A 24,546-nucleotide genomic window follows, 5' to 3' on the forward strand; every position below is an offset into this window, starting at 1 on the left:
CCTGCTTCCAGGAGTGGTCATGTGGGCCTGTCCTGGCCAGTGGAAATACTCCATCCTGCTAGTCACAGTGGATCACGGTTTCTGGTCACAGTTTAGGAAGAGCCATGTAACCCCATATAAGCTGATCAAAGTCTTTGAACATTAACATCAGCCCCAACATTTTTGCTGGCACCATCAGGAAAAAGATGAACTCTTTTAACATCAGGATTGTTCGGGTGGTAGAAACTAAGTCTAGATGCGCAAGAGGTCACCAGGTAGAGAAAAGAAAGCTACTATAGATATAGCAGAACTCAGAGGGAGCGAATAAATGCTCATAACATCATTTGAGCCTCAGTCCTAGACTTTTCAGTTATGTCAGCCATGCTGCTGCTGCTGCTAAGTTGCTTCAGTTGTGTCCGACTCTGTGCGACCCCATCGATGGCAGCCCACCAGGTTCCCCCATCCCTGGGATTTTCCAGGCAAGAGTACTGGAGTGGGGTGCCACAGCCTTCTCCAATGTCAGCCATAACACGCCTCTTTTAACGAAAGTTCATTTCAATCAAGTTGCTGTCATAATTTTCTACTAAAAGAATACAACCTGAAAATATATCTTGGCATCTCCTATCTGTGTCTGTGAGGTCTCTTCATCCAAGGGGAAGCCCATTTGCACTCCACTGTTTACCAACAGAAGCAACATCCTAGGATCTCTAGTGCTGTCCATGGTACTACCCACATCCAAACTTCATGCTTCTCTACAAGCCACAGTGGTCTCTGAAGGCCAGCTTAGAACTTAGAAAAGCTAGACTCGGAAGCAATAAACATACCACGTCTGCATGTGATTTGATTAACAGAGACCCATGACATTTCCTTCAGCCTGACCACATGCCCCTAAACAGGCAGTTGGGGCAACCCCAAAAGTGATGACATCTCCGTCTATTATAGAAAAGGAGCTTCAAGTGCTAAGAGCCAGCAGGTCATGGGGCTGGAGCAAGCTGTCACATAATAATGTCACATAATAATGTTTTGATAGTCCACTCCATTCTTCTGTTTAATGTAATGAATCCTCATCTATGCTTCTAAAGGGGGCTGGCCAGATGTCTTCATGTTTACAATTCCATCAAGAGCAAAATCAATACACGTTCCAAGGATGGCAATCTATAAATCAGACACTAAGTTTGGAAGTCTTTCATCTTCCCCTCGCCCGACATCTCTAGCCACGGTCCTCAGAGAGGACAAATCTACTATGAGTCCTCATCCTCTTTACTTAAAAGCTGTTAAAATAACCAGAGATCCAAATGAAGAAGAAGGACATTTATAACATTTAAAAAGACTTTGTGTGCGTGTGGTCAGTCGCTCAGTCATGTATGACTCCTTGCGACCCTTTGGACTGTAGCCTGCCAGGCTCCTCAATCCATGGGATTCTCCAGGCAATAATACTGGAGTGGGTAGCCATGCCCTCCTCCAGGGGGTCTTCTCAAACCAGAGATCGAACCCGTGTCTTCTGCACTGCAGGTGGATTCTTTACCCGCTGAGCCATCAGGGAAGCCCCTAAAAAGACTCTGCCACCATAAAACCAATCTCTGTGAACTTATAAAACCACTTATCTTCTGTCATGTAAATTTTCTGCAGTTTCCATTTGATTATCAATTGCTGTCTCCACCGAAGTTCTTGATTGTGAGCAACAAAAACCAACTCTGACTATTTCAACCAAAAAAAGGAGTTTTTAGGAAGGAATTGGGGGAGCTCTGAGAATTTCCAAAAAGGCTGGCAAAGCAGACTTGGAGGCTATGCAGCCATGAACAATGACTAACCAGCACAGAAATGACCCAGTGAAGATGCCACTGATGTCACCACTGGGTATAGACATTGTCCCTTGTTCCATGAAGCCCTAATGCTGGACTCGGGGTGCTATTCCTAAGAACCACTTCCTCTCACACCTCTGGAAACTAGACATAGCTGATGACTACATCCACTCGCCATTCTACAGGCTCTGCTTCTTGGTCACTAACTTCCGATTCAACGTCTTCAGTGAATGTGACGAGCATCAGAGCCTGAGTTGTGTGTTTGCTCTTCCTATAGGGAGGCTGCAAAAGTATCTGGTGTGTTAAATCTTTAGAGGAAGCTATGGATTCCATTCCTACCCACAAATGAAAGGGGTTCAGAGGGTGAGTGGCTTAAAAGGATGACAAATATAATGGAGGAGGAAAGGAACAATGTACAGTTAGGAGAAAAAGCTTTGCATTCAGGCATGGTCTAGCACCTAGAATCCTAATCTTTGGATTTTATGACCTAGACCAATGGATCCAGATTCCAGTCTAGTTCCCTAATATATTGGAAACCTTGCCTTGAATCCCAGCCCTGTTGGCAAGAACTCAAATCATTTCCTGTCCTGGTCCCTTCCTTGGGACTGAGTTTTCTTCCAATAAACTTATAGTCCCTTATTTTATCTTCTCAGCAATGCTTAAGTGCCTGATTCTATTCTGGTGGAAGCCCATCCCATAGAGGAGTCAGGTTCAAATGTCAGCACGTAAGGAGAAAATCGTGTAGAGTGAACAATTACCCATGATCCCCTGTTCTAAGCACCAGCTGAAGTCATCAACTTGAATGTAGGGGTCTTCATGTCATACGGAAGATAATGCGTACCTTTCAACACCAGAATTACATTCAGTATAACAAGATGCTCCCTCTATGACAGTCAAAGGGGAAACTGGGGGAATCAGAGGCTTCACGGGTCCCATTTCATGCATACATGGTGACACATGTTCATTGAGGGTGAGCATGGGTAGAATGACTACACTATTTACAGTTGAAATTATTATGATTACTCGCTGTTTCTATTTCTTTACTGAGATCAGGGCTGTGCCAGGTAAAGCCACTCTCCTTCTTGATCTTCATTCCTCTGTTATCAGGAGCACACAGGCAGAGCGGGGACTCAATGCACTCAGGACCTGCTACCTCAAGGAGTGAAAAAAAAGCCCCAGGACTCTGCAGGATTCTGGCAAGGCCCCTCATCTTCCATCCCTCATCCCACCAGGGCCCGCAGCCTCACTTCCACCTTCTGCCTTGAGATCACCAGGCTAGTCTCTTCATGCCTTTTATTTCCACGTCCTTCAGTTGCTTTAGGAAGACCAGGCTTCCGAGGGTCTTCCCTAACTCTTCAGACCCCAATCTCATGCTCTCTGTGGAATGTCAGGCAAGAACCACCACCCAGCCCACATCAGCCCCCTCCCCTACCTGACTTCCCTCCATAGTACTTCTCACTACAGACAGCATTTTTATGATTTACGGGATCTGTCTTCCACCACTGGAGTCTGAGCTCTACAAAGGCTGGCCTTTGTCTGTTTTCTTCACAATGCATCCCCCCACCTAGAGTAGAGGCCAGTATATGATATGGTGGGCTTTCAATAAATGTTTATCAAATCAGTGAATCAAATGGACTTTGATGACTCTTCAAGATCTTTTAAAAAGACCCTCACTCGGGGCAAGCGTCCTTCGGAAGCCCCATGCCACATGCCAGCCTCCCTTGTATAACAAACCAGCCCAAGCCTGCACTGGAATGCTTGCATCCATGTGGTATAAGAATTATACACCGTGGACTCACTGACAAATAGCAGCCCCAGGCTCCACAGTCTGCCTTGCATGAGATATAAAGTGGGATGACTCATCCGACTATGATCATACGCTTGCTCCTCCAAAAACGGGCAAATGCCAAGTCCTGAACTTAATCCTGTCTTTCAGGGCAAGCTACTCTGAGATCCATTCCCAAACTGTAGTTACATAGCACAAAAAGAAAGAAAGAAAGTGAGGGAGAGAAACAAGGAAAGAGAAAGAAAGAAAGAGATTTGTTTCATAATAATATGATCCAGCACATTCTGCCAGCCAAGAGTCTTTGCTTGCTCCCCAAATGTGGGGTCCACGGGGAAGAGAAGGATGTGCTGGGTCCCCAGTGGTTAGCCTCCTCCTCTTGGAGCAAATGGTCTCACATATGAGGCTCTGAACCATCTCTGGAGGCAGAGTCCGTCAAGATCTTCTATCATCATACAAAGCTGCCCAAACTTTGCCAGGGCAGTGGGCGATGCTGCCTGGCAGAGCACATGCCCAAGTTAGTACTGGAGGATTCCTCCCCCACCATGGATTCTAATTTTAAAAGCAGTTAAAGAAAGAGGCAGGGAAGGGAGGAGCTGAGGGAGCCGAGAGATGGAAAGTACAGCAGTGTTCGCTTACCGGTAAATGATGCCCTTGCTCTGCAAGAAGAACAGACCGATGGCAATTTCTGCAGCGTAAAATCTGAAATTAAAAAAAAAAAAAAAACGCAATGGAGAAACTCAAGGACACCATATGCCCGGCAACTCTCAGAATTCAATACAATATTGAACTGGGTGTAGGGCATGAATGTCTCACCATGGATGGTCAACCACACAGCTCATAAAACAAAGTATGGGAGTCTAGACGGATGAACAGGGTTTAGAGAGCTATGAGGCTGCTTTAAGGACCAAATGGGGTGGGCAGAGGTTCAGCAACTTTTTAGTGGGGAGGAAGCCACAGGATATGATGAACTGGCTAGAGAAGGATTGTTTCAGATGACAACAAGTTAAAATATCTCAATGACAATACCTAACATCTGTTGAAGGCTTACCATTAACCTTGTATCATTTCAGGTTATTATCTGATTAAATCTTAACAATAACCTTATAAGGTAGTGGCTCTGTGGTAAAGAATATGCCTGCCAATGCAAGAGACAGGTTCAATCCCTGGGTTGGGAAGATCCCCTGGAGAAGGAAATGGCAACCCACTCCAGTATTCTTGCCTGGGAAATCCCACAGACAGAGGAGCCAGGTGGGCTACAATCCATGGGGGCACAAAAAAGTCAGACACAACTGAGTGACTCAATAGCAATGAGGTGCTACAATTACCTCCCTGTTCCTCAAATGAGGAAACTGAGGCTTAGTGACAGGAAATACCCTGACCAAGTTACACAGCTAATAAATAGCACAGCCAGAATTGGAAACAGCATCTGGCTGAAGTGTTAGCTTTTCAGTTTCAAAATCTAAGAGAGAGATTTGGGGAGAACCAGAAAGCCCAGTTGTAAAGGTTGGGCAGGGCTTTGGGGAACTCTGTAAAGTGTCCTGACAATGTCTCATATGATAATGGAATAAAGGTCAGTGGTCAATTAGATGTTAGAAGTCCTTTTACTTCTAAGCAGCCCATTAGAATTGTACCAAGACACACAAATGGCATGACCTGGAAGCATGGGAATGGTAACCCGCCCAGAATCAGTGCTCGTGTTCTGGGCTGGGGGGAGGAGAGCGGGCAAGGCTGAGCTGCACGGGCGCCAGGAGACCTCTGCAAGGACAGGATGGGGCCCTGGGTGAGCCCTAGGGGCTTTCTGGAGGGACAGTAGGAGCCCAACAACCTCCCTAGGAGAGGTTAGCACTGCTGATCCCGTGACTTGCCACGCTCCCATTCACCAACCGCAGGGAGACCCAGGATGAAATGTGTGTTCCAGACAAAAGAGACTGGCTGCCTTGTGTGCTGAAGGTGATGGAATGGACTCAGCAGGGGAAACAGATTTCCAAAAATCCAGAGTCAGTCTCCCCACTCCAAGAGCCACAGAGTGTAGTCACTATGCAGCTTGAGCTTTCATCTCCCTGGAATGAGGACAGCTAAGATGGAGCAAGAACGTGAGCAGGGAAGATCTGGGTCAGAACTCTGGGTCTGCCTCACACGAGCTCTGTGACTGTGAGCAAGTCTCTAAAATCTCTGAGCCTGGCACATGGTAAGCTCTCAACCAATATGCGCAAAGGAAAACTCAAAACCTACAACGACACTCCCCAAGGAATTTTTAGGGCTTTCCTTAAGCGCCAGGGGCAAAACGTGGAGGTCAAGAAATAGCTGTGGTTTTCAAGCTTCCAGCTCTTAGCGGGTGTTAAGCAAGAAACAAGTAGCCCATCTCCGCAGAACACCCTCTGTCCCGGCCACGCATTTCTCTTAAAGAAGAAGCCCAAGATATTTAAAATTCTTATTTGGCTAAAAACCCAAAGGAACTAACCACCCACTCATTCATCCCAAGGGAAAAAGCACAGCGCCACTTACACGGCGTGAGGCTCCTTGAACCGGCCCACTTGCTGGATGTGGTACATGAGGTCACCGCCGTTCACATACTCCATCACGAAGTACAGGCGATCCTGGGAGGAGACAGCAAAGAGCAAAGTCAGCCTTCTGGAGTTTCTTGGGCCCCAGATGGAGAGCAGGTAATAGCTGAGATTTATGATCCAAACCCCCAGGACTCAACGACAGGGCAGGTGCCTTGAGTCCCCAAATGGAGCATTTGTGCCATTGAAAGTACACAAGTGAACACAGGGAGAACGTGACATTTTTTAAAAAATCTTTTTGTTTATTTGGCTGTGCTGGTCTTTAGTTGTGGCATGCAAACTCTTAGAGGCAGCATGTGGGATCTAGTTCCCCAGTCAGGGATCAAACCCAGGCCCCTCAAATTAACAGCGCAGAGTCTTAGCCACTGGACCATCAGAAAAGTCTCTGAAATTAAAGAAAAAAAGAATAACACTGGGCTTCCCTGGTGATTCAGTGGCAAAGAATCCGCTTGCCAGTGCAGGAGATACAAGTTCAATTCCTGATCCATGAAGATCCCACATGCCACAGAGCAACTCAGCCCACGCGCCACAACTACCGAGCCTGTGCTCTACCGCCCTGGAGCCGCAACAAGAGAGGCCACCGCAATGAGAAGCTCACACACAGCAACTAGACAGCAGCCCCCACTCACCGCAACCAGGGAAAAGCCCGTGCAGCAGTGAAGACCCAGCACGGTAAAAAAAAATAAATAATTAGGAAAAAATTAATAACGCTAAATTTACTCTCGTTTGTCCTGGAAAATACAATCAGCACATCAGCCTTGCGACTTAATGGCCATCATTTCAGAGAAAGCTAATTTTAATAAAGGGTGAAGACCACTAAGTGAACAATCGTATGACAGGTAACAGGCAGCCGTGGGAGCCAGCCTCCACGCCGCGCCGCCTCCGGTGGTTTTCACTGCCGATGCTCACTTCCTGGTGTCGTCCCTTCCCTCTACGAACTGGACTGACTTCTGTAACCCACAGGATACTGTAAAAATCCTGTGTGTGGCTTCCAGACTGGTCATGTTGTGAAATATGTGTTTGGGTTTTATTTATATGTTGAGGTGGTTGGGTTGCCAATTTAAAAGACGGATTTACTGTCAAAAGTCATGAAGTGACTATTGTGCGGGGCTGTTAGACCAGGAGCGGAGTTAGTAGAGAAGTGGTGTGGAGGGCAAAGGGTCCCTATGAAATCAATACAGGATTTCAAGTCTCTCGCCATCCCTTATTGGCTGTGTAACTGCTGTTACTTAACCTCTCAAACCTCCAGCTTTATCTCTACCATGATTCACCTGTCCTATAGAGTAGATACATATATAAAGCATTCAAACATGAGGACAAGGGGGTAACAGAGGTTGAGATGGTCAGATAGCATCATCAACTCAATGGACATGAGTTTGAACAAACTCCAGAAGGTAGTGAAGGACAGGGAAACCTGGCGTGCTGCAGTCTACGGGGTTGCAAAGAGTCAGACACAATTGAGCAACTGAACAACAACATAATGATGGCCATACAGCAAAGGTTTAATCTACCATTAAAAAACAAAATCTTCCTTACAGTGCACGGAACTTTGTCTTATACGTAACAGTCACATGTGCATTTGTCAAATGTATACTGAGTGTACAATAATTAGAATAACAGCCATTCAATAAAGCTACCACCTTGTGAGCATTTGCTATGTGACAAAGCGCTTTATATATTTTATCTCTTTTATCTCTCTAAACAATTCAATGTGACAAGGACTACCATTTCTGGCAGGATTTGAACCTGGGCAGGTTGGTTTCTAAACCTGTAACCTCTTATTATACAGCTTCCTGTGCAAGGTTCTCACCCATACATTGCATGGATGTGTGGGTGTGTTCTTCCGTCTGGGAGCTCTCTGTCCAGGGGAGAAGGGAGGGGATATAGAAATCCAGCCATGTGTCAAAAAAGCTGGCAGACCACAAGGGAGGGGTATGGGTTAATCAATTATTTTTGAACTATTGTAGGACTTTCTCACCCCGACGCTACTTCACCCTCTCAACATCTCTAATGAGAGACAGAATTATCACTTCTGTTCTAAGTGTCCAAGGCATATGAGATTTGCAAAAAGGTCACTTACAAGTTAGTGGCAGAGTGGAGACAGTCAGCCAGAACTGCCGACACCCAGCCCCTGGTTCTTAGGGGTTTTTTTTTTTTGATAGAAAACAAGCCTAAAAATAGCATCTGTCTTTGCTACATGTTGAAGAGAACCAAAACACTTGCTTTTAAAAATTATTTTTAAAACTAGCAGATGGCATCGGCCACAGAGAGAGAAGTAAGTGAGGGAGAGATTTCAGGAGCTTGCTTTCTGCTTGAAAGAACTCAACTTGCCCCCGCCCCCCAAACTCATTAGTTAGAATCCCAACATCAGGGAGAGAACTCCAGGGTGGATAATGCCATGTTCTGTGGTCTGTTTCTACCTCAAACTGTATGTGGGGCCACCCTGAGATCTGTCGTCTCTGAACTGTATCGAGTGTGGTGTTGGCACACCGGCGCTTCAGCTATTAAACGTTACAGCTGGCATCTTGCTGTCCTTTCATTTTCCGAGCAAATACTTAATGATGCCCACTGTATGCCAGGCTCTCCTACTGCCAGAAATGCTGCTGTGAATGATCCACGGTGCCCGACAATAAGGATTCCCCAGGCAAGTGGGGAGACCAGATAAATTTCCAAATAGCAACATTTCCTAAATGGGGAGGGAGATAATTTTAGGTGGGCTATGGATGCATATGGTTTTACCTTTATAGTTCCGTGTTTATTTTGACGCGTACTGTGAAAAAAAGATCACTAGCACTTGAAGCCCCTGATTTTACAGCTACTGATGTGAAGAGCCGACGCACTGGAAAAGACCCTGATGCTGGGAAAGACTGAGGGCAGAAGGAGAAGGGGGCGACAGAGGATGAGATGGTTGGATGGCCTCATTGACTCAATGGACATGAGTCTGAGCAAACTCCAGGAGATGGTGAAGGACAGGAAGGCCTGGGGTGTGCAGTCTATGGGGTCGCAAAGAGTCAGACATGACTCAGCAACCGAACAACATCAACAACACTTCTGGCAAGGGAGAGTAAAGTGCATGGAGTTATAAAAGGAGAGTCAAGCAAGGCAGGGTGGGGCCAGCCACCCAAACTTCAGTCTTCTCACTTTAAGATCTTTACAGAGTATATCATCTAACTCATTTACTAAAAGTTACTTATTTTAAAATATTTTTTCATTAACTCACCTTTTTTTTTTTCACTTAAACACAGTTACTTAAAAATTTTAAAACTTCATATCAAATTCACAAATGGAGAGTCACTGTTTCCTCTGTAAAAAAAATAAATGCCTACCTGGACTCTGTTGACTCTACACTATAACCAGTCTGCTTTTGGTACATCAATCCCTTAAATGTCTTATTTTAGAAACAAACGTCCCTGTACCACCAAGTTCATCTCCCACTCCAGAGCAAGGAAGATTCGTTTTAGAAAACACTGCCAAGGGCGACCTAGAGCCCATCCTGAGCAGGGAAGTGAACTTTTTAGAACTTTAACTGAACATTTATTTTTGTAAGTCACAGTATCAGGAGTTAAAGGAACAAAATTGATAAGATGCAGGTCTTGCCTTCAGAGAATTCAGAATCTTGGTTAAGACAAATACATGACTAACTCAAACCATCATCTCAAGTACGATGTGTTCAGAGAAACTGCACGACAGGTAGAGAGAGCGAGCTCTGGGGACTTCAGCTCATGAAATGGCCTTCAACCAACACCTCTAATTCTAGCATAATTATTTCCCCCCATAGATAGTTTGCACAGTTGTGTGATCCAATGGGCTGAAGCCCACCAGACTCCTCTGTCCAGGGAATCCTCCAGGCAAAAAAACCAGAATTGGTAGCCATTCCCTTCTTCAGGGGATCTGCCCAACTCAGGGATTGAACCTGGGTATCCTGCATTTTAGGCAGATTCTTTACCATCTGAGCCACCTGGGAAGCCCATTCCCGCCCCCCCCCGCCCCGCACCCCCCCAATAATGCCCTAAAATTTGACTTTGTTCTCCTACTGTTTCTATAAAATTAATCCAAAGTTTTAAAGATCTTTCTCCTAGTCACGTGCAGTGGGTTTGGATCAGGACCTATCTGCTGGCATCTCCTACGTGGACATTAGAAAGTATGTACTGAGTCTGGACTCCAAGTCCGGCTTGGCTCCTGCTACTTGCTCTGTTTTCCAAAGAGGACTTGTCACAGCTCAAAACATCAACTCTCACTGCTCTAGGCTGATGAATCTTGACTTCGGTTTCTACCCTCTCCCTTTCTCCTGAGCTCCAGTCAGCTCCAGCTGGCTACAGGACGTTTCTACGTGGGTGTTCCACCGTCAACTCCAATTAAAGGCTCCGAAAGGCAAGCTCACCATCTTTCCCCTCAAACTAGCCAGTCTGCTCAACTTTCAAAGTGTTCCTCCCTAATTGTCCTCGTTATTGTGGTGATTCTTCATTTACACACTGCCCTTGTCCCTGAAGCGTGAAACGACTCCAGTTAATTTTAAATTTCCTTTCCCCATGACCTCTCGTGTTCAATCAGTAAATAAATTAAATATCTGTCTGTCACTGCAGCGTGCAAAATGGTTGGGTAGCATTTCTCAAATTTGGCGTGTGAGTATGAGGATGATGACCGGGGACTTCCCCGGTGGTCCCGCGATTAAGACTCCACGCTCCCAATGCAGGGGGCCTGGTGGGGAAACTAGATACCACATGCCATAACTCACACCCAGGGCAGCCAAATAAAAAATAAAATCATGGTTGGACTGCATGTGCAGAGTTCACCAGGGGGGTCATGGAAAGGGCAGGGCATTTAAAGAGATAATCACTGTTCCTCTAAGTCAGCTGAAAGTGGGATGTGACATGAGGCCCATGTAACTGCCAGGAGAACACCTGCCACTTTTCATAAGGTACCCCGGACAGAGAAAGTCAGCAACATGAGCAACTCTAAGTGTGTACCCTCTCTAAGGTGAGTTGCAGTAAGTGTTAATCTATTTAATGATCTGGAGTGATTTTCCAAAGCTGGTCAGTGAATCAATCTTGCCTGTAAACTGTTCTCTTACTGTAGAGATCCATCTGTTTCTCTCAAGAAGCTGTGCAGTTAAGGGCTCTAGCTGTGGCATGAGCTTGTTTTGAGTGCAAGTCCTAGAGATCCTGCTTACTCTGACATCTTACATTAGTTACTTAAACTTCCTCTGCCTCCTTGAAGGGACAGGAACAGCTTCTCCTCCAAACAGTTTGCAAAGATGTAACAGATGATGCACACGGAGTCCATGCAAACTGGTGGAGCCTCATTCATATGCGGGTGTGACACCTTATTTCCTCTGTATTCTGTAGCCTAAGAATCACTATCATAATCATGCAATCTAATGCTCCTCTAACTGTATTTTCAGCTTTCTAAGCTTTGCCCTTCCACATAGAAAGCAAAGTTCTCAAGTTCAGTTCAGTCGCTCAGTTGTGTCTGACTCTTTGTGACCCCATGGACTGGGGCTAGGGCCATCTCTCTTCTTCCTTGGAATTCTATGGACCTTTAATTACTGAATGAATACACAAAGGTCACCATCAAGAGGGTAGAGAAGCAGGCTGTGTCCATTCCTACCCACCCCAGCTCTGTATGCCTGGGTTGCATTCCTGGATCCTTTCCTGCACTCAAGATTCTTAGATGGCTTTAGCTGCCTAAGGCCCAGACACCTATCTCTCCGGTATCCTCTCTTTGGAGACACTGAACACCCTATTTGTACTGTTAGCAGCAGGCTATGTCCTGCTCCAACCCAATTGATCTCCTTGGCCTCAAGATGCTGTCTCCCACCTGACAAGAGCACCAACTATTCCTTCCCTGTAGATACAACTCCTTCTTAAAGTTTCCTACTGAACTAGTAGTCAATTACTAGGTGATTGGACTAGGAATAAAGCAACTGACCTATGCTGAACCAATCAGATTCTCTTTCCTGAGTTTGAATTGGAATGTGGGAATTTGGCGGATAGGCAAACAGGGGCTATGGAAGCCATGTTACCATGATCAGGGAAAAACAAAGAAAGCGCGGAGAAAGAAACAGATTTAGTCTAGAAAGCCTTGAAGTTCTAGATCTTCATGAGGCTCAGATTCTGCCTTTCGGTCGTTTCTTTCCAATATTTTCTTTTTTAACAGCTAATTTGAAAGAAGGGTATTCTATTTCCTGCAACTCAACCATAGAGACTACTGCCAAGAGCTTCCTACGGCAACACCCTTACATTTAACCATATCCTTGGATACTGGTGCCAACCCAAACTTGACCCCAAATTACAAGGACCCCTTAGACACTCTCCGTGCTCAACGGACATGTCACCGGGGGCCAGCTCTACAAGCGGAACCATTCTCATCCCCTTCCCTGTCCCTTTTTGCATTCTGGGTTGACGTCCCTCCCAGCATGCCTTGCAACTGAGTTCTTGCTGGGCCACGACAGCAAATTTGGGGAGGAAGTAACTTCTGTCCTTCAATGACTCATGAAATCTAATTCTATTTAAAAAAAAACAGAAGTGCATATGTTCAATTGAAAAGAAAACATTTAAAATAGATGTTTTGCTAAGGAGACTCAACTGCCTGTGCCCACTGGCAGTTGGGAAATTGCATGAATGTGCCGGGCTGACAACTGTCCCTGGGAAACACTGCAAAAAGGCTGGAGAAAATGCAATCCTTTTGTGCCTAGGCAGCCAGGTGCCCCTACAGCACAGCTCAAAGGGGTAGCCTCATTTATTATTTGTTCTGCACTTTGTATATCATCTCTTTTAATCTTCACTTCTTATGTCACTTTAAAGATGATGAAACCAATATTCAGATCTGTTAAGTGAATTCCTGGAGGTCACACAGCCAGGAATCTCAGACCTAGATTTATTTGACTGAGAAGCTCCTACTTAACCCTTTGTACTTCTAGAAAAATTGGCCTAAACCCCATTCTCCTAAGACCAGTTCCTCTAATGAGCAATTCACTGAAAATTCAACCCCCTTCTGATGGCTTTTGCATCTGTGTATTAATGCTGAAGCTGAAGCTCCAACACTGTGGCCACCTGATCCAAAGAGCCAACTCACTGGAAAAGACCCTGGTACTGGGAAAGACTGAAGGCAGGAGGAGAAGGGGAAGACAGAGGATGAGATGGTGGGATGGCATCGCTAACTCAATGGACAAGAGTTTGAGCAAGCTCCAGAAGATGGTGAAGGATAGGGAAGCCTGGCACGCTATAGTCCATGGGATTGCAAAGATTCGGACATGACTTAGCAAGTGAACAACAATTTCAGTATTAACTTTTGCCACCTTGTGGTACATTCAACACTTTTAAGGTATTTTATCACAGACTCTCCTGAAATAATATAAATTCAAAATGAAGACAATTACCCACAGGCACCTCCCTAAATCAAATAAATGTTTTGATTTGTCTATATCTCTGATTCTTTTCCATGTGCAAATCCAATTTTAACACATTTAGAACAATCTCTTAAATAGAATTTGATATCTTACATCTTCTGTTAAATTGAGCCATGCATATTTTTCAAGGATTTAAAAAATCCAGTTGTCTAAGAATACTTCTGATGTAACTTTGCTTTTCTAAACAAGTTTTTTGAAATTAAATTTGCATCATTTTAAGGATGACAAAAACTGTTTCATACATTGGTGGGGAGTCTTTTTCCCTTTTATCTATTCTGACCAGCATCAAGATTCTTTTTCTTTTATTAAGAAGCTTTTATCTTCCAAATTCTAAGTCTGTAGCAAGAAAAACATATCAAGTCTGCAGCATGCTATACTAGATCTGTCATTTTTTTTTTAAGGTAGCTGATTCATAAAGGAATTCTGGGTCACAAGATACAAAATGACACTCCATTCGGGCTACACTGGCCTGGTCGCTGCTCCTCAAACACGCCAAGCATGTCCCTGCCTGGGGCGTTTACACTCATTCTTCCTGCTGTCTAGAACACTTTGCCCTGAGATATCCACATGCCTAGCTCCCTCATTTGCTCTGGTCTCTGCTCAAATGTCATCCTTATCAGAAACACCGCCCCTGATCATCCAATCAAAAATAGCATCTCTGTCTTCATCCATCATCTCTTGACCCCTTATTTTTTGTTATTATTGTTTATTATCTGTCTCCCCCACTCAGATGTAAATTCCAAAGGAATGGGGGACTTTTATCTCTTCTGTTCATGGATGCATCCTCCCAGTGGTGCAGCTGGGTCCTGACACATTTATGTCAACAAATAAATACTTGTTGACAGAATCAATAAGCATTAGTACTGTCTGCAGACTGGCAGTAATGATCTGACTTCCAGGGCTGCTGGCTTTAGGGATATTGGCTACTCCAGCTCAGGCTCCACCTCCAGAGCACCAATCTGGGATCAGGGGAGATGTAATTCCAGAAGGTGATGACAACCACTTTCCTGGGCTTTCCTGCTCACCTGAGCTGGGCTAATAGTCCTCTGTCTCATCTTTATGCACGGCTCCCTAAATCTGAAAATCACTCGGACCATAAAGTCTTTCCAATCATCATAATATCCTTGTGAGACAAGTGGGTGATGCTTTCCTAGTGAAATGAACACCTGAAGGGGCATTAGGTCACCTGCCACTTACCGATAGTGTCAAAAATCAAAGTGTTAGTCACTCAGTCATGTCCGACTCTCTGTGACCCCATGGATGGAAGCCCAGGCTCCTCTGTCTACGGAAGAATACTAGAGTGGGTTGCATTCCCTTCTCCAGGGGATCTTCCCGACCCAGGGGTCAAACCCAGGTCGTCTGCATTGCAGGCAGATTCTTTACCATCTGAGCCACCATGGAAACTAATGTCACTTACGGTGTAACCTGAGCCATTGCAAATTTCTGAGGGTTGGCTTCCTTTGAGGAAGCGTGAACAGTAGTATGTGCTTATGGTGTCTTTGTTAAAATCAGACATGATCATGACAGTGAAGACAATTTATAAGCTAGAAAAAGGAATCTGGACGTAAGACAGAAGCAAGCTAGCAAGGCTTCGAGGTTGAGGGTTCTAGAGTCTTACAGAGCAAATCCCAGCCTCCCATCCCCTTTTCACAGATGAGGGCACTGTGGATGACAACTGGGATTGCCATTCCCCTGCTCCCACATGGCATTGCTCAAGTTACTTCTCAGAATATCAGCATCCTTATCTCAACACTGGGGGCAGTTCCAGGGCTCACCCAGGGTGGTGTCGGAGGATAAAATGAGAGGTTATCTGTAGAGTGTTGAGTACACAGTATGACACTCACTGAACACTAACGCCAGCTGCCGCTTTTTATTGTTTTTGTCTGTTAGGGCCATTTTGGTAGCAACTCAATATAATCTATTAGAAAACACTTGGGTTCTGGGTTCAGCAGTGCTGTGTCGAGGGCAAACTACCCTCCATGTCCCATATCTTAAATCCTTTCTTTTTCAAGGTGGGATGTCAGATAAATCCTTTCACCACACGATTCTTTGTGAGGCTGGAATGAAGCAGAGTATTCACTGGCCCACATGATGGCAGATGCTCAGATGGGAGTCAGGTCCACTCCAGGGAGTGGGGGTGGAAAGTGGAGGGATGCAGGGAGCAGGGGTGGAAAGTGGAGGGATGCAGCAGGGGTGATATTTTACGGAGCAGGTGAGGGATGTGACTGGGCCCCCGCTAGAGCCCAGAGACAGGCTGGCTGCTGGCAGTTCCGCCCCAGGCGAGTCAGAAGAGGTGGGAATCGGGGAACATGCACTCAGAAGACCTCACCGTGTAGTGATGAAGTGTAAAGCCCCTTGGAGCCTGGCTGCCTGGCTTCCAATCCTGGCCCTGAAATGTACAAGCTATTATGTATGGCTTCAATGCCCTCATCTGTGAAATGGAGGTGATGCTGGGACCCATCCAGGGGCCATCATTCATATGGCTTAAGATGGCTGGACCTGTGTGTCATGTATTGTAGGCATTATTCTTGTTGTTTAGTCTCTAGGTCAAGTCCAACATTTCTGCGACCCCATAGACTGTAGCCTGCCAAGCTCCTCTGCCCAGGGGATTTCCCAAGCAAGAATACTGGAGTGGGTTGCCATTTCCTTCTCCAGAGCATCTTCCAGCCCAGGGATCAAACCCGAGTCTCCTGCTTGGCAGGCAGATTTTTTTTTTTTTTTTAACCACTGAGCCACCAAGGAAGCCCTACTGCATTATCAAATCTCTGAAATAACTTATATGCAGAGTACATCATGAGAAATGCTGGGCTGGAAGAAGCACAAGCTGGAATCAAGATTGCCAGGAGAAATATCAATAACCTCAGATACGCTGACAACACCACCCTTATGGCAGAAAGTGAAGAGGAACTCAAAAGCCTCTTGATGAAAGTGAAAGAGGAGAGTGAAAAAGTTGGCTTAAAGCTCAACATTCAGAAAACGAAGATCATGGCATCCGGTCCCATCACTTCATGGGAAATAGATGGGGAAACAGTGGAAACAGTGTCAGACTTTATTTTTCTGGGCTCCAAAATCACTGCAGATGGTGACTGAAGCCGTGAAATTAAAAGACACTTACTCCTTGGAAGGAAAGTTATGACCAACCTAGATAGCATATTAAAGAGCAGAGACATTACTTTGCCAACAAAGGTCTGTCTAGTCAAGGCCATGGTTTTTCCAGTAGTCATGTATGGATATGAGAGTTGGACTGTGAAGAAAGCTGAGAGCCGAAGAAATGATGCTTTTGAACTGTGGTGTTGGAGAAGACTCTTGAGAGTCCCTTGGACTGCAAAGAGATCCAACCAGTCCATTCTAAAGGAGATCAGTCCTGGGTGTTCTTTGGAAGGAATGATGCTAAAGCTGAAACTCCAGCACTTTGGCCACCTCATGCGAAGAGTTGACTCATTGGAAAAGACCCTGATGCTGGGAGGGATTGAGGGCAGGAGGAGAAGGGGACGACAGAGGATGAGATGGCTGGATGGCATCACCGACTCAATGGATGTGGGTTTGGGTGAACTCCGGGAGTTGGTGATGGACAGGGAGGCCTGGCATGCTGCAATTCATGGGGTCACAAAGAGTCGGACACGACTGAGTGACTGAACTGAACTGAACTGAAACTTAAAATACAAGTGCTTAGCCAAAGGAAAAAGTAAACAAAAACATTTCAATGGGGGCCTTTCACTCAGTGATGTGGTGTTGGATGTGAGATAGGAGAAGTCTTGGCTTTCCTCTCAGCTGACCCTGCTCAGCCCCCAAGGGCCTCACACTCAGCTGGCAGGAAGTGCATCTCCCTGAGCCAGGCATAACTCTGCTACTTAAAGTTAAGTACTTTTGTTTGTTTGTTTTGTTTTTTAAAATTTTGGCCACCACATGAGGCATGTGAGAAGTTACATATTTTTCCTTTAAATACAGATGGGATAACAATTTCATCTGATCCTCACCAACCGGAAAGCAACCAGTTCCATCCCCAGCCTTGCTGGATGGGGTCAGTTTTCAAGAGGAGGCCTTTCTCCCCACACAAGACTCGAATCCACTCAATTCTCTTGGCTGTTACTCTCTCTTCCCTGGCAGTTGACGGCTCATGGATATCGTGGAGGGGACCCAAGATGTTGTGCTGTTTCCATGCACGCCCAGGCCCTACTCCCCAGTTCCAGAAAGCATACTGAAATTCAAGACTCAATGTTAAAAGAAGAGCCTCAAATCCACTGTATCATGTTTAAAACAGTAAATTACAAATGAAGATACTTTACTTAATGAGTATTAACAACCAACGACCAATTTCCCCTAATCTCAACACATCCAACTGAAATTGAAAGCTTTTGCTCCAAGATAGCCCAGACTCTTCCTTGAGAACAAGGTCTCCTTCTTAGTGTATTTACCACTGAAACTGTCCTTCATCTGGTGATCTCCATGAGTCAATGTAGGAACTGCCAATGGAAAAAAGAGAAGATGTGGGAATGAGGGAATCTAGAGGTCTAAGGGTCTAGTCGTGACTTGAATGCCTCCAGGCTTTCACTCCCCAAGGTAACATTAGAGATTTGAACTTGTAAGAAGTATGTCCTTCTCCATCTCTGCCAAGTCTCGTGTGATGTGAATTGTTGCTCACTTAACATTTTTCTTTACAAAAACTCTATTAAGCAAACTTTAGTTACCTTTGGGGCATAACAGTGAACCAATTCATGAAAACTGTCAAGTAAGAGAAAAGCCTCATCTATCTATCCTGATTTCTAGATGAACTGTACCACCAGGGGACAAAGAAACAGGTGAGGGAAGTCTCTCTTTATAAAAGCATCCAACTAATAAAGAAAAAGAAATGATAGAATTAAGAAATCACCACCTCACAGTCCTTTATGAATTCATGGACCCAGACACAGAGCATCTCTGGTTGCCAACATACAAAAAGAGGGGCAACTGGACATTATGTGCCTTTGGATTAAAAAAAAAAAAAAAACAGCCACCTGGTCTTACCAAAGGGATCAAAGTTGAGTCTGGCCAAGCCTCTAGGTTCAGATACCAATTTTCAAAAAACAGGGGACAGCGGAAACAGATACGCTGGCCCTCAGACAGCAATCAGAAAAATTCAGACTGTGAAAATGTTATGGGTCAGACAGCCCAGGCTCTTTAGCAAGTAAAAGAAAGGATGGAAAGAATGGAGAAGGAAATCATTATATTAAAGACACAGCAAATTTCTACCAAGGGGAAAGAGTAAACTATCTTATCAAGGGATGATAAAACTTAAGTGATAAAACTATAGAGACAGGCAAAGAAGTCAAGCTACCATTTGCGGGGAGATGGAGATTGGGACACAGAGAAACTTCTAGAGTGGCTGCCAAAGTTCTTTCTTGACCTGGATGGTGGTATAAGGAGCTTAACTCTATAAAAACTCATTATTAAAACACTAATTGTGTGTGGTTTCTTTATATTTGTCTTATAATATCTCAAAATTTAAAAATTGAAAGACTTTATAGTGTTATCTTAAATGAAAGAAATCCGTAAAAAATATATAAAATAAAAGCAAAACAATGACTTAGAAACTGCTATTTAGGGACTTCCCTGGTGGTCCAGTGGCTATGATTCCATCCTCCCAAAGCAGGGAGTCCAGGTTCGATCCCTGGTCAGGGAACTAGATCCCACATGCCATAATTAAGAGTTCCATGCTGCAACTAAAGATCCCGCATGCCACAATAAAGACCCAGCACAGCCTAAATAAATATTTTAAAAGGAAATTGTATTCCTATGGCTGATTCATGTTGATGTATGGCAGAAACGAACACAATATTGTAAAGTAATTATTCCCCAATTAAAAATAAGTAAGTAAAAGAAACTGCTATTTGTCAAAGCTCAGAACCTGAAGCCTGGTCCCCTCTCTCTCTGTTAAAAAGGCAAGTGTTAGAAAGATGTTAATGGCCATGCTAGCACCAAATAGACAGAGAAGGTAATGGCACCCCACTCCAGTACTCTTTCGAGGAAAATCCCATGGATGGACGAGCCTGGAAGGCTGCAGTCCATGGGGTCACTGAGGGTCGGACACGACTGAGCAACTTCACTTTCACTTTTCACTTTCATGCACTGGAGAAGGAAATGGCAATCCACTCCAGTGTTCTTGCCTGGAGAATCCCAGGGACGGGGGAGCCTGGTGGGTTGCCATCTATGGGGATGCACAGAGTTGGACACGACTGAAAGGACTTAGCAGCAGCAGCAGCATCACATAGAAACATCCTCCTCAAGGTACTCAGAAGAATGTACAGTGAACTTAAAAGAACACAATTTAAAATCCGTGCAGCACCCAAAATCACCCTTCAAACTACCCAGCACCATACTGCATGGTGGTACATGCTCCACACACTAGCAAACACGACTTCCGCTCTCTGCCGGCAGCAGAGTGAAAATCTTCTTATAGCCCACTGTCACCAGCAGACCCCGACAAGAGGCTGGTGGGTCAAAGCCTCCGAAAGAAATACTGCACACATTTCCCTAGAATGTTCCCTCTCTCTTGACCTGTGGCAGGGAGATTGGGATTCGGGGCAAGGGCCCCAGCAGAAAAAACCATCCCTTCACCCAAAATGCAGATGCCCCTGTGGCATCAAGGAACAACCTAAGGACTCCTTGACTTCTCCAGATTCTGCTATCACAGCAGCTTTACATTGTTTGGTAACATCCCCGTGTCTGTCATCTTTGCTTTAAGAGGAGAAAACAGGACCTAGCTTCCTAAAAAGAGCACCTAGCTTCCTCAACTCTATAGCTCAGTACCAGTCCAGGCCAAGGCCAATGTTAAATGTCTGTGAAGTGGATAACCAACATTTATGAGTGTTTGGGGGCTTCCCAAGTGGTGCAATAGTAAAGAATCTGCCTGCCAATGTAGGAGTCATGGTTTGATCCCTAGGTCAGGAAGATCCCCTGGAGTAGAAGATAGCAACTCACTCCAGTATTCTTGCCTGGGAAATCCCATGAACAGAGGAGCCTGGGGGGCTACAGTCCATGGGGTCGCACAAGAGTCGGACACGACTGAGCAGCTGAGCAGAACACAAGAGTGTTTACCAGGTAACAAGCACCGGTGTTAAGCACGTCTCATGTGTAATCTCATTTCCTCCTCATAGCAACCTTGGATGCACCTACTTTTATCCCTTTACATATGAAGAGACTGAGGCCCAGCGGGGTTGCATGATTTTCTCAAGGCCACTCAGCCAGAAAATGACAAAGCTGAGATGTGAACCCAGGTCCCTCTGACCCCAATATGTATCAAGAAACTCTCACACTAAGGAAGGAGCCGGGTTCTGACTCTGCCCCTCTCACCACAGGTAGTTCTACTACAAGGGTACAGCCTACACTGAGAAAACCCATCCCAAACCCAGTTCCAGGTCTTTCTAGGCTGGTGGGGGACTCAGTCGAACTTAGCAGAGCACAGGACTTGGGGATGCTGGAGGAGAAAAGAAACTTTAAAGCACACACAACTTACAATAGCATCCCATCGCACACAGGAGTTGGGTTCTAAAATCAGAACGAAGGGTGCAAACTGGAGCAAGTCAAAATAATCTTGAACGTGCCCTTAAAGCATCTTTAAGACTCTAGGCCTTTGCCCTGAGAAGCTTCCAAAGCAAGAATTAACTCTTATCTCTTTGCATTTGGGCTCTGCTCTGCCTTCCTTCCCCTACTCCCACCCCCTCCACACACACAGTGTCTGGTACCTGGGAAAGGCTCATAGATGAGGCAGATGGCTGAGAAAGCTAGGTCCTATTTCTGAGAAGGTCGTGCTCTTAAAGCAAAGGAGACAGGGGGAGAGTTACCAGTCAATGCAATGGGGGATGTGACAGCAGAGCCCAGTGAGTTGAATGGGGCCCCAGATTGTGGTCTGATGGCCACAGTGGGATGGAGAGCCAGGTCTAGTGTGCACAGGGGGAAGGAAAGAGGTTGTTCGAAGGATGTCTCTCATTCTCACAGATGAAAGTAGAATCACAGTGAATAGCAGATAGTACATAGATTTCCTCTTCTTCTTAGAAGCCTGGCTCTGAGCTCATCAGCCCCTACCCAGGCTGTGCCCCCTGCCCCGGGAGTCCTATGAGGGCCATGCAACCTGCAGCATGGAATCACACATTTATCTGAAGGATCCAGAGGCCCGACCCTGACCCTGTAGGGGCACCTGTGAGGACCTCTGCCCTCATCCCCATCTGTAACTGCTGCTAGAACATCTGAGATCGTGGGACTGAAAGTCCTGAGTTCCTGTCCCCAAGTCACCTCTTGCTGCCAGAGGAGGGCCCTGCTCAGTTGGTTATAAAACCAATTGCCTGAGTTCCTTTATCTTTGTTGAAACAGCATCTGCCTCAGGGGAGAGCGCTTCTCAGTGGCAACCTCAGAAAAATGCTCCACAGCCATCCCTGGGCCTGACAGCTTTCTGTCTCCAGGATGGGAAGGGCCTGGGTGCCTCTATGGGGTGGCCACTGCTAGAACTGCTCTGGCCAAAGCCTGGAAGCCCGGAGGTGGAGGGGTCCAGCCCCCAGGTAGTTACCATGGTCTGGAAGCAGGAATGCAGCTGGGTCAGGAAGGGCGGCTTCCCGGGCAGGGCCAGCACCCGCTTCTCCACCATCGTGCATTCCACGTCATCATCTTGGATGACCACGTCCTTTTTCAGGATCTTCACAGCATACAGCTCATCTGTGCCTTTTCGCTCTGAGAGCATGACCTGCAAGACAGTGGGCATGTCAGTGTAATTGAAGGGGCCCCCAGTGAAGCCAGTGGTGGCTGAGGGTCATTCAGATCCATTCAAAGCTCCTTCCACGCGCCCTCAGTGGATGCTGATATGATACATAAAGTTTCCCCCGGACCTTGAACCTTGAATGGCTGAACCCAATCGAAAAGAGGGTGGTTCCAAGACAGAGACAGACTCACCGACATAGAAAACAAATTTATGGTTACCAAAGGGGAAAGCGGGGGTGGTAGAAGGATAAATTACGGAGAAGGCAATGGCACCCCACTCCAGTACTCTTGCCTAGAAAATCCCATGGACGGAGGAGCCTGGTAGGCTACAGTCCATGGGGTCTCGAAGAGTTGGACACGACTGAGCGACTTCACTTTCACTTTTCACTTTCAAGCATTGGAGAAGGAAATGGCAACCCACTCCATGTTCTTGCCTGGAGAATCCCAGGGACGGGGGAGCCTGGTGGGCTGCTGTCTATGGGGTCGCACAGAGTCGGATACGACTGAAGTGACTTAGCAGCAGCAGGATAAATTAGGAGCTTGGGATTAACAGAGACACACTACTATATATAAAATCGGTAAACAAAAGGGGCCTTCCCAGGGGGCTCCGTGGTAAAGAATTTGCCCATCAAGCAGGAGACTCGATTTTCGATTCCTGGGTCAGGACTATCTCCTGGAAAAGGAAATGGCAACCCACTCCAGTATTCTTGCCTGGGAAACCCCTTGGACAGAGGAGCCTGGCAGGCTATAGTCCATGGGGTCGCAAAAGAGTCAGACACAACTTAGCGACTAAACAACAACATCAAAACAACAAGGATCTACTGTACAGCACGGGGAACTATATTCAGCATCTTGTATTAATAATAACCTCTAATGGAAAAAGAATCTAAAAAAGGAATATAGATAATATAAACTGAATCACTCTGCTGTACACCTGAAATTAACACAACCTTGTAAATTAACTATCCTTCAATTTTTCAAAAGAAAAAATTTAAAAATAGAAGACAGTTTCAAGAGTGATGAGCATGTATTAAGATATCCCTCTGGGACACATATCAATGTCCAGTCAAACATAAACCCCATGAGGGCAAGTATCTTTGCCTGTTTTGTTTGTTGGTGTACCCCCGCAAGCCTGGAATAGTGTGCCTGGCACACAGCAGACGTTCAAGAAGTATTTGTTGAAGGAAGGAATGATTGAATTCCTGATAAAACTGAATTGGGGGCAATGGTTCTCTTGTTCTTTCAGTTATTTAATATTTACTAAGAGCCTGCTAAGCATGGAGAAACACCATTAGATGAGCAGGCACGTTTCCTGATGCTGCATTCCAGGGAGGAAGGAGGACTTTGGACATTAATTACAGGGATGATTAATGTAATATTTTAACATCCCCTCCTGTGTCCTGGGGCTTCCTTCCACACAGCCGTGGTCACAATCAGAGCATGTTAATCAGCGTGGCTCGTGACACATCATTATTTTCACTGGTTGTGACTGTGCCAGAGGGAAGAGTGACCCGCAGGTACCGTTCTCAAGAAGCCTCTTAGAAGCATGGGGCAGGACCATGTTGTTCAAGACCTAACCTGGTCTGGGGGCTTCTGAGAAGGCTTCCTGGACGAAGAGGCAATCAGATCCAAGTAAGTACACACTGCACACACTGGGTCAGATATTTTGCAGGCAATAATATCAATCGTCACATTATTTTGAGTACCATGTGCCAGACAATGAGTGGTTCTCATTTATTATTTCTCATTCACTTTGCCTAAGACTCTGGGAAGTCAGTACCATTAAGAACTGCATTTCATAGGGAAGAGGCAACATAGGGCTGGCCGATTAAGAGGCACAGACTATTAGGTATAAAATAAGCTACAAGGGTATATGACACAACACAGGAAATACTGCCAATATTTTATAGTAACCATAAATGAAGTTTAACCTTTAAAACTTGTGAATCACTACAATGAATGCCTGCAACTTATACAATATTGTATATCAACTATGCTTCAATAATAAACAAATATAAGTTTTAAATTAATGAATTGAAAAGAGCTCTATCTTATAGGTGGCCCACGGCAGGTAAGTGACCTGTGACACCAAAAATTCAGTTAGGGACAGAGCCAGGATTTGAACCCAGTCTATCTGAACTAGAAGAAATGGAGTAGCCATCATGGTCAACAAAAGAGTCCTAAATGCAGTACTTAGATGCAATCTCAAAAATGACAGAATGATCTCTGTTCATTTCCAAGGCAAGCCATTCAATATCACAGTAATCCAAGTCTATGCCC

At 45.4% G+C, this 24,546-nt stretch overlaps 1 protein-coding gene across 2 annotated transcripts in view; it reads right to left on the reverse strand.

Moving 5' to 3' along the window:
• The window catches only part of PRKCB (protein kinase C beta), a 374,895-nt gene that overhangs the window by 39,860 nt on the left and 310,489 nt on the right, over positions 1-24,546 (reverse strand). For both annotated transcript variants that reach the window (XM_086376807.1, XM_086376806.1), the window contains exons 10-12: positions 22,079-22,252; positions 6,073-6,164; positions 4,204-4,266 (exon numbers count right to left, since the gene is read on the reverse strand). In XM_086376807.1, coding sequence (XP_086232933.1) covers positions 4,204-4,266; positions 6,073-6,164; positions 22,079-22,252 — 329 coding nt within the window. The remainder of the gene's footprint in view (positions 1-4,203; positions 4,267-6,072; positions 6,165-22,078; positions 22,253-24,546) is intronic.

This window comes from Bos grunniens, chromosome 25 (assembly GCF_055505025.1).
Source record: "Bos grunniens cultivar Pamir isolate PY7600 chromosome 25, Bosgru_T2T1.0, whole genome shotgun sequence".
NCBI lineage: Eukaryota > Metazoa > Chordata > Mammalia > Artiodactyla > Bovidae > Bos > Bos grunniens.